Genomic DNA, 10,193 nt, shown 5'->3' with positions numbered 1-10,193 from the left:
ATATATATATATATACATATATATATATATATATATATATCTATATACATATATATATATAAATATATATATAGTACTACTGATCATTTCTAATCAATCTCTGATAACATTTTGATTTTAAGTAGCAATGCAAAACTAAAATATGACTCCGTTATCAATCATTTGACTCTGGCTCACAAATTCCAAATGACATACTGACTGGATAATTGTTTATGTGTAAATAATATTATAAATGAACAAATATCTAGAACTTCCCTTTCCATCTGATATAATTTGCTTGTGTAGGCATAACTTCTTCGTTACCAGCACAACCAAAAACAGAAGTATGCAGTGAGCCCATTGTTAGGGTCTCTGCAGTAAGCTGAGCTGAGAAAAGTACCGTAGTGTCTCATTAGCAGGGCGGGTCCCAACATTCAAAAGTTCTGTCCTAAATAATTTTGATCATTTGAAGTGGGATTCTTTGGAAAGTTTATAAACAATAACTATCGTATCTGTTGCAGATAGCTCTTTGAACGACCTCAGTTTAGTAAAGTTGAATTTAATTCTGATGCGCTTGACAAGCTAACGGCTAATCCAGGTGAAGCCAACACCAAAGTGCATTGCTGTAATCTAAAAATGACTCCAATTTTTAACATTTCAGAGATTCATGCAAACATTAATTTGTAAACCTTTATGTTACAGCCAGTTTCTTATTTCATAGTTATTCTGGCAAAAATCTTTAATATTCATGCAGGACGCATACAAGGTTGCACCAGAAATGCTACAGCTAGCTGTTGTTGCTTGCAAAAAAACATACAAGTCTACGTTAACAATCATGTATTACAAAACAAAAAAATCAAACTATTATCAATTATTTTTGACATAAACGGCTTTAAAATTTTTGAAAGTGGAGTTGTTTTAAACCAGCATCAACCCATTTTGTTTGTGCTGCTGTTGTTTGGTGTATTGTTTTGCACTATTGGTGATTAGAGCATGTCTTGGATCTTTTGGCGTGCCATTTCGCATGTATCGTTGTGTATATTTTGGATCCTTATTTACTGTTTCTTTTTACACTTTATATTTTTGCTATTGTTGGATGTAACTGGGACCCTGTGTACACAATTTCATTCCACCTCATGTGCCACTTGTGATGCGAATGACAATAAAGATCCTTGAACCTTGATTTTGGGCTCGGCTCATCAATCTGTCCAAAATGAAACTAATTACCCAAACTGAGGCTGTTCAGAGAACTATCTACAATACAACTGCTTATAACTGTTCCAAAGAACCTCACTTCAAAACAGGAACTATCACTTTACTGCAGAAAGAAAGCCTTCCTCACAATTTGCATTTTCCAGAGAATGAGCTGTCTGATTTTTTTTGCCATGTGAGGTGAAGCGGTATTAAAGGCCATGCTGCTGTGATGTAAACTCGGAAAACCTTTGAAAGAGAGGTAAATCACTTTACGGATGCTCTGGATAGAATTAAAACCCACTGAAATTAATTTCTAATGAGGGTAAATGTCTAATCTTGGCGTTGAATCAGAGGTTCTTTCGGTAACGGAGCTTTTCAGTCGTACTTTTCATTCCCTCTCTTCAATGCCTCGTCCCCTTCAGGTTACATCCCACTGAGAGGTGACTCATATTGAAGCAGTGCTGGAGAATAATAAGGTGGATTTTGCTCTCAGACAGCAGTGGTTTAGTCCATTGTTTGCACACATGAGCTCTCTGTCCTCTTTCCCTTTCAGGAACATCTTACAACAAGGTAAATCAATAAATTTAAGTCCACTGGTAAGATGGTGCTCTGTGGGGTTGAAGAGGTGCACGCTTTACTTGTTGCTTCCTTCCATTTTAGTGATGTGACCTAATACTAGCAAAACATTTAGATAAAGAAGTTTGTTTTCCTCTTGAAGTGCATTTGTGTGATTCATATTAAATACTTTATAAAACAGTAAGATGATGTATTTGTGGCATGGATACTGCAAGTATGTCTTCAGTCAGGCCTCGTGATGAAGGAGCACAAGCATGTCAGTACTCAAAGCAACAAAATCCCCAACAATTCAGTCCGTAGTTGAATTGAGAAAGGGCCTACGGTCAGACGCAACTCTCAGCCACACATTCTTTGCGGTCAAGCTGTAGCCTGTGGGTTCTTGCAAACCCCACGTCCCCCCTCCCCCAACAGTGCGATGACACTTTGTCATGAAATAAATGACTGTTTCACCTGTTTTTAGATTTGCCACAGATTTCATCTTCTATCTGCGGCCCTGTTTTATGTCTAAGTTCTGAGGCCTGAATTTCCGATCAAGCAAAGTCTTGCTGCACAGCGCAGTGGTGGCACGGTTCTGAGGCCCAGACAGCACATCACTGGATGTTGCTGTTGTCTTCTGTGCCATTTGCCTCTGACATATTCATCTTGCCCATGGAGTGACCCACATGGTTCACCCCGTCCTTGCGGGGTGGCATGCGCTCATTGATGCGGTCTAAGCCCTTTGCCTCCTCAAAGCTGGTGATCTTGTGCTGCGGGGAGAACCCACGGATAGCTGAAGGAGAGAAAACACATTTGCAAAAGTCAGGTTTGTGCATTGGAGCAACATGATACTCATATTATCTTCTGACTAGTATCAACAATTAGTAAGAATTCCAAAGATATGAGCACTCACTGATCAAAAAAAGTTAAGCACCTAGACGGTGTGGTGAAAAATAAATGAATATCATATGATTGCACTGCAATGATTATAATATCAGATCCAACAAATGACAGAAATGGCACTACGGGTGCCCTGCTGGTATTATCTCAGCAGGGTGTGGCACCTCCTCGGGCTTGGCTATAAGTAAAAATTCAGAGTAGAAAAGAATTGTGAAGTCAGCAAAACATCCCACAGCTGTTGTAAGTGGGCCTTGAGATCAGGCAGATTGTCGCTGGGTCAGATTTGGTGTTTAATGGTGATCTCACACATGTCTGACTGGCAAAAAATCAGAGGACATGGCACGACCATGTCCAGCCAGGTTCAATGGTCATCCAACATTATACAGAACCAGAATTCATAAAGTATTACACAGCCAGTTCATAGACACATGCCATGTGAAGATGGGTGTTGTCCTGAAAGGTTGTACTAACTTTAAAAACAAAGGATGTCACTGACAACAGCGCTGTACCATCCCCTGAATTGCAGTGAGAGGTAACCTGAAGTCAACCCAGTGGCTCCCTACACCATGGTGCAATGAGTAATGCCAGTAGGCTTTCATAAGACAGTTCTGTGAACTGGCAGCACAGACCAATCTGCCTTTATCCTCCCTCTGACATAAACCACAGCTGGCCACTTCCTGCTCAGATGTGAGCATTCAGAAATGAAGCTGGCAGAGTGGAACCAAAAGAGGTATGGAGCAGAACTCAGCTGGGCTGAAGTGGAGCTGAATGTGTCGACATCTCCCGCGAGTCATTTATTAAACTTAATAAATTAACTCACTTTGACAATCTTCTTAATGGTTAACTATTTTTAAACTAAATACAAAGTTCCTGTGTGTCATCTTCAATATCCCTTCATTAATAAATCAGTTTGTGTGTGTTGTTTAATCCCACGAGCACATCAGTTCATCACATTACTGAGCCATGGCATAATTTATTTTATTTTTCACGTCAGCTAGTCTGGCTTTTTTACTGCCTTGCTTGGCAGCACAGAAGGGACCAGAGATGGGTTTCGACCTCCTCGCCACCTTGGCGTGTCTTATGGACTGAGGCGGCAGAACACCTCTCATTCCGTGACTGAGGTGTCTTGTGAATGAGTCCAGTGTCTCTTCACAACATCAACAGGATTGAGTCTCATCTTAAGCACCACCACATACACAATGGTCCTTCAATGTAATGCAGACCCAAGATTCACTGCTGAACTTGGTATGTCGCCACTCGTAATCAGCCCATGCCTCCTGGTTATGGCCCCACTCCAAATGCATCTGCCTCTGCTTTGGCATTAATGGCACTGAATGGTGAACTCGTACTCGGGCTGATGGCAGTTGTCTAGACATGATGCAGGATGACTCAGAGTATTAGAGTCCAGTACCTGTGTTCGGATGGCAGGTACAGATAAGGTTCATGTAACAGTGCATGCCACAACAATCCTCCCCTGGTGGTCCGTTTTATGCAACTTTAATCTTCAGGATGTATGTGGATGCCTTCACATACCCATTGGTTCTAACAACAGGCAACTGTGACATCTGTATATCCCACATGTTGAGCCGTTGTACGATACAAGCATTTGGCCTCCTGTGAACCCAATGTAACCCCTGTTGAACATTGTGAAGTACTGGTAATTCTGTCTAGTGTGTCTATGGGACATCCTCTGTTTGGTGACCTTTACTCACAGCTTTTGGCTGACTGTTGGATGCTGACACTTAGGGGGAGTGGTGGTGCAGAGGTTAGCAAAGGTGAGCCTGTGATTGGAAGGTCAGCGGTTCAACTCTCCAGACAGACAACGTCAAAAATGTGGATGGGAAAGGTGCAACACCCACACCTGTCTCCACCATAATTTGCCCCACTCTGGGCCCTTGAGCAAAGCCCCTACTTACCACCATCTGCTCCCCCAGGTGCCCTAGCTGGCAGCTCTCTGCGCCACAGAGAGGGCTGAGGTTTCTTGGTGGTCTCTGGTTGCGTCAGAATGGGCAAACGGCGTAAAAACAATCGCCAAGTCTTTGTGCAAGTTAGTTTGCTGTGGCAACCCCTGAAGAAGGGAGCAGCTGAAAGAAGAATACGTTGGATGCTAACACTTACTGTTTGTTTCTCTGGTTCCCATGTTAGACATGCTGGTTTGCACCTGCATCAAATTACATCTAAATCAAATAATTACTTCTGGGTGCTTAACTCCTTTTTTTTTCTCAGTGAGTGTATCCAAATAAAATGTTCAAAATATGAAGGTGCACCTGAGCAGAAAATGAACTTTTCTAAGAATTAAAATAAAAAAAATCTTAACGGACGCATCCTATTGCTCCGGTTTTCAGTTTGAGCAGAAAATACGTTTAGAAAAGAAAATAATTGTCCCCATAATCCTGTACCATTGTGATTTGTGAGCTTTTTATTTTATTTTATTTTTTGTATTTTGCATTTTTTAAATCATTTTTGTAGTAAACAGCCATAAAACTGACTTAACATACCATTTATTTAGGGTAACATTTCTACTTAAATTAAGACTTAACACATGGAAAAAAAAAAACTATTTTTGCAGCTTTTTTGTTAGTTTGTGAGTAAACATTCGTTTAGTGACTTGATATTTAGGTTGCATATTTCATGTTGATGCTCTGGACTTTTCCTCTTCTCATGCATGCAACGTGTTTCAGAGCCAGATGGAGGCCATTTACAAGCCAAACCCAAACAATGTGTTTTAGTCATGCATCTCACAGTAGCACTTCACTTTGCAGGGTGTTAATTTATAATGAAAGTCTCTTAAGACATTATAACACTATATTTATATATTTTTTCTTCTCTTCTCTGGTTCTCTCACCAGCTGGTAATTACCAAATCCAAAATTACACTCCAGTTATTTGATGTGCAGGGCTTCCTTGATGCAGGCAGTGTAGGTGTTAAGAGCTACAATAAACGTCTCTGTTCTACAGCATGAGAGTTTCTGACTCAACAACTATAAGAACATGATATCTGAGAGGGTTTCCACCCTCCAAATACAGCAGGATGTGAGGTACACTTTTTTTTATCAGCACACATAAATTCATTAGAAAATACCTCTTTAGAAAATACATTTTGCAGAGTTAGGTTTACTTTCTTTAAAATGTGCTTTACCACAAAGTAAAGTGCCATCCATTCAAGTACAGAGCGCTCTACTGGAGAGAAGTTACTGCTGTGTAAGCTGCATAAACTGTCCAAAAGCCTCGAAGGACACCCTGTTATACAATAAAAGAGGTGGGAGAAGGAGCACCAGTTTACCTTCTCTGTCCTCATCATGCGTCTCGATGGCTTCAATGGCTTCAATGGTGGCTGAAGGGGGAGGAGGGGAGCAGGTTACTCCTGATAAAGCCATGCAAATGTTCAACGCAGCCCCAGGGAGACGGCAACTCATGTTTTTGGCCAGATGAGCTGAACGTGTTCATTGTCACTGAAGCCAAACTCAAAGGAGCGCCATGCACTGATACACTGATCAGATTAGTGTCAGTCTGGGGTTAGAAAACTCATATTCTGAGTAACAAGGACAGGTCCAGAGAGACAGAGGGACAGAGACGTGAGCCGATGAAGAGACGAGATGAGAGCACACACATTTATTTGACTCTGAACAGAAACATCAGATCTGTGCACGTGGAAGACACTAATCCTACCTGGGTCCAATCGAACTGTTTCTATTATTTTAAGAAGGTTTCTTATTATCTAACAGTCTTCATAAAATCAGTAGAAATGCTCTAAATGCTCAGAAAAGAAGCTTAAATGTTTTATAATCTTCTTTGACATAAGATAGACATATTTTTATAAAACCAAGGCCTTGCATCTGTAATTTAAAGTGATACTCAATTTTCATACAGATATAACCAAATAAATATGGCAAAAAGTTGACAGTAAGCAGGCCGTGGTAATATTGTCCTCTGTCTCTATTTTGATTCACAAATCTGAAGAAGTAATGTTTTAGATTCTAATTTTCAGTTAATTCACGTATACTGAGCTGATGTTTGGTGTGGTAGTAGTTGAGAATCATCCCAAACACATACTTAGAGCACCAGCAGATCGATCAAGACCTCTAAAATTGCTTGATGTTATCTTTAAGATTTGCTCCAAACAGATTTAGTTATTTATTTGAACACTTTGGTTTGAAAGGTGACTGGTGATGTGAATCCTGCAAGAAACGTTCGACCCTGAATTCTTGTCTGCTATTCACTATTTGTCCTCTTGATGATTTAGTTTTTAATGCGGAGAAGTTATAAAGACAGGAGCTGTGAGAAAATTACAAAAAGTGCTGCAGCACTTTGTAAGAGCACATATGTTGTTTGTTTTTAACTAACCTACAGATTTTAAAACCAATATACATAAAAATCAACCTGTAAATGATTGTGAAATAGTCTATAGGGCAAACGGTTATTTTTCTACATTAGCTGTGCTATTTGTACTCATATATTTGCAGTGTACAGGTATTTTATTCTAAAATAGTTTGTGTGCCACCTCTAAAGTATAAATCATCCTAAAGCTCATGTTCGACCTTCCTGAGGTGGTTCCATTTCAAAATGCTTTCATCCATCATGCGACCGGAGCACCACCAAGAGGCTAAAGCTCGACTTGTCGGCTGGTTTTTATCTGAGGTCTGGAGGAGAAGTAAACATATAAGGAGAAAAAGGAAAAAAAAAAACAGGACTACAGGTAGAACTGGGAATGCTGATGAGGAACAGAAACGACAAAACAGAGAGCAAACAGGCTCAGAGCGAGCCAGCACTCACCACTCTGCAGCGTCTGTCTGCCTCCAGAGAGAACCCCGCTTGGCAGCATGCCGGTGGGCGTCAGGCCCTTCAGCGTCAACACATTTTCACTCTCCTCTCTGCAGGAGGAGGAAAACGAGTCCGGAAATTATAACGAAACCCGATCAAACCGGAGAAAAACACCCAGTTTCAGAAGGTGAACCCCACATTGACACACTTACGAAAATAAAAGCCCACCTGAGAACTGAGAACATTTTGGCCATTTTCCCTATAGCACGGATCTTGTTTTTGATCACTTCTTTGCGAGCTGCTGCTGCGTTTGCTGCAAAGAAATATCCAAGCATTAAAAAAAAACAGACAAACAAAAAAAAACAAACAGGTACAATACAGTTTTAAGCTGTTGTAAAAATTCCAGAAGCTATTTTTGGTGTTTAAGAGCACACAAAACATACTGTATACGATAATATGCAGACTGTGCACTCAGGGAACAACAGAATCTATCACATTAATGTGATTATATAGAAAATTACCAGCACATGTTTTCTACATATCGTATTTTCCAGCCTATAAGTTCTAAGTTTTTTCATAATTTACAAGCCCTGCGACATATACACTGAAGCAACATATTTATGGATTTTTTACCATATTTATAAACCAATTTTTGGCTAAGATATGACTGTTTTCATTCATTCTGACATTGAAAATATTGAACACTACCATTTTCAGCTGCTAGATGGCACTTGAGTGGTATGGCATGCTGTTGTGTCATGTAATAGTTAAAAGTGGCTATTAATGACACAGTCAGCTTGCCACAGCGGCCACCTTCGTCCAGCTCGCCTGTAGCAACTGTCAAACTAGTTTCATTTTCCTGCGGCGCCCTGGCGAAATGCAGTTAATTTGACCACTGAAGTGCATTTAGTAAGTGAAAGTTCAACTGAGACACACCTTTACTATAATGTTGATTTGTTTTAGGTGTTTGTCTTGTTAAATTTCTAAGAAATGTGCAGCGTTCCTCCTTCCTGATTTCCTCCCTGTCTGCGTGCTCCCGGAGCACCGAGGCAGCGAATACTTTTGAAATGCAGCTGATTTTACCGTTAAAGCCCTTTTATTAAGGAAACGTTAAACTGAGACACACCTTCACTATACTGTCGAGCAAACAATTAATTGTTTTTAAGTGTTAATCTTGTTAAATTCTTGATAAAGTCCTCCCGTGCACGCTCCCGCGATTGCCATTTGGCAGCCAATCAATTTTTGGCGCAACACCGGCCCACATTTCTGGGTTGTCAGCGGTGATGCATAATAGATGTGACGTATACGGCAAAGCGACTTATTTATGTTTTTTTTTTTCACTTTATTAGACAAATTTGGACTGATGCGACTTATACTGCGGTGCCACGTGTATGGCAGAAAATAAGGTAAGAAGTTCAGGTTGCTGCGGTGTGTGACGCACCAATGATAAACACAAGAACTGGATCATGAAATGTGCCTTTGAGGACTTCTCACCATCGAAGATCTCATCTTCATCATTCATGAGCTCATCATCGGAGCAGATGCTCAGCACGTTCACCAGCATCTCCGTGACTGTGTGAGGGAAACGTGTGAATTTGTGCAGGTAGTCGCTGAGAACAGATCGGAACGTATGAGGACTCGTCGAACGGCTCCGTACCTTTCTCCCCAACGAACGGCAAAGACCAGGTGAAGACGTCCATGAAGTTGGGCAGCCAGTAGGGATGGGGTGAGCAGTTGAACTGTCGGATGTTCATCACGTTGTTTTCATATTTCAGGACAGCAGCTGGTGGGGAGGAAGCACAGGAACTGGTGAAGACTCTCAGTCATACAGGTCAGTCCAAAAAAATAAGATGAAAGACAAATCAACTGGATTTCTATTCTGAAGCTGAAGATGTTTAGATTCTTATCCAGGAGGTTTTATCAATTCAAAGGAGCCAAGGGGAGTAAAATGCTTCACTTACTTCAGACTAAATGTAGCCGTTACACACCTTAATACAGTTTATTTACACAAATATCCCTTTATACTGTAGAACACTGGATTACTCAACTAGAGTGAAGAATACTGGAAAAAGTTTAGATTCAACTAAAGTTTATAGCTTTATTTGGGGGCTATAGAGTCATGTTTGCTTCTTTGACATGAAACATCTTAGTGTCCCACGTTGTGGAAGAGGGGGAACTGGAAGTACCATCAGTCCATTCATGTTCTGAGAATGATAACTTGATAAATATGTGAGGTGCCAAATACCTATAAATAAAGCTTTCTGGGTGGAGTTTGCATGTTCTCTCTGTGCATGTGTGGGTTTCCTCCCACAGACCAAAAACAATGGTAACTCTATTGTCCATAGGTGTGAGTGAGAGAGTGAATAGTTGTCTCGTTCTCTATGTGTCCCTGTAATGGACTGGAGACCTGTCCAGGGTGTCCCCCACCTCTCACACAATGACTGCTGGGTACTGATATCAGTGAGCTCCGTGACCCAGAAAGGAGGGAGCAGGTCAAGATAATGGATGGACTGATGGATGGATGGATATCTATCTGTCATTGAACCTGGTAATGGATAAAATTGCTCCCTTTACCGGTTAGGATCCAACACTCCGCACTGCCTCAGAAACCTTCCTCTGTTCTGTACATTCATATAGGACGGTGGCCACCTTGGATTTTGATGTGGCAACCCAATTTTTGATTCAATTCATTTCAGTTTATTTATATAGCGCTAAGTCACAACAGAAGTCATCTCAGGGCACTGAACAGAAACATTTATATACAGTAGTCCCTCGTTTATCGCGGGGGATCTGTACCCTGAAGACCCA

At 40.8% G+C, this 10,193-nt stretch overlaps 1 protein-coding gene across 2 annotated transcripts in view; it reads right to left on the bottom strand.

The window, feature by feature from the left end:
- Positions 1-1,087: 1,087 nt before the first annotated feature.
- Positions 1,088-10,193, bottom strand: part of ppp3ca (protein phosphatase 3, catalytic subunit, alpha isozyme) — a 47,196-nt gene continuing 38,090 nt past the window's right edge. Inside the window, exons 9-14 of one of the 2 annotated variants that reach the window (XM_037688012.1) lie at positions 9,043-9,168; positions 8,880-8,957; positions 7,614-7,698; positions 7,398-7,495; positions 5,908-5,958; positions 1,088-2,518 (exon numbers count right to left, since the gene is read on the bottom strand). In XM_037688012.1, the coding sequence (XP_037543940.1) occupies positions 2,340-2,518; positions 5,908-5,958; positions 7,398-7,495; positions 7,614-7,698; positions 8,880-8,957; positions 9,043-9,168 (617 nt within the window). In that variant the 3' untranslated portion in view covers positions 1,088-2,339. The remainder of the gene's footprint in view (positions 2,519-5,907; positions 5,959-7,397; positions 7,496-7,613; positions 7,699-8,879; positions 8,958-9,042; positions 9,169-10,193) is intronic. The other variant, XM_037688013.1, reaches the window with a different exon arrangement.

Source organism: Nematolebias whitei, chromosome 14 (genome assembly GCF_014905685.2).
Source record: "Nematolebias whitei isolate Nwh7 chromosome 14, NemWhi1, whole genome shotgun sequence".
Taxonomy (NCBI): domain Eukaryota; kingdom Metazoa; phylum Chordata; class Actinopteri; order Cyprinodontiformes; family Rivulidae; genus Nematolebias; species Nematolebias whitei.
Note: the sequence above shows the minus strand (reverse complement) of the source record. Positions and strands in the feature narration are given on the sequence as shown.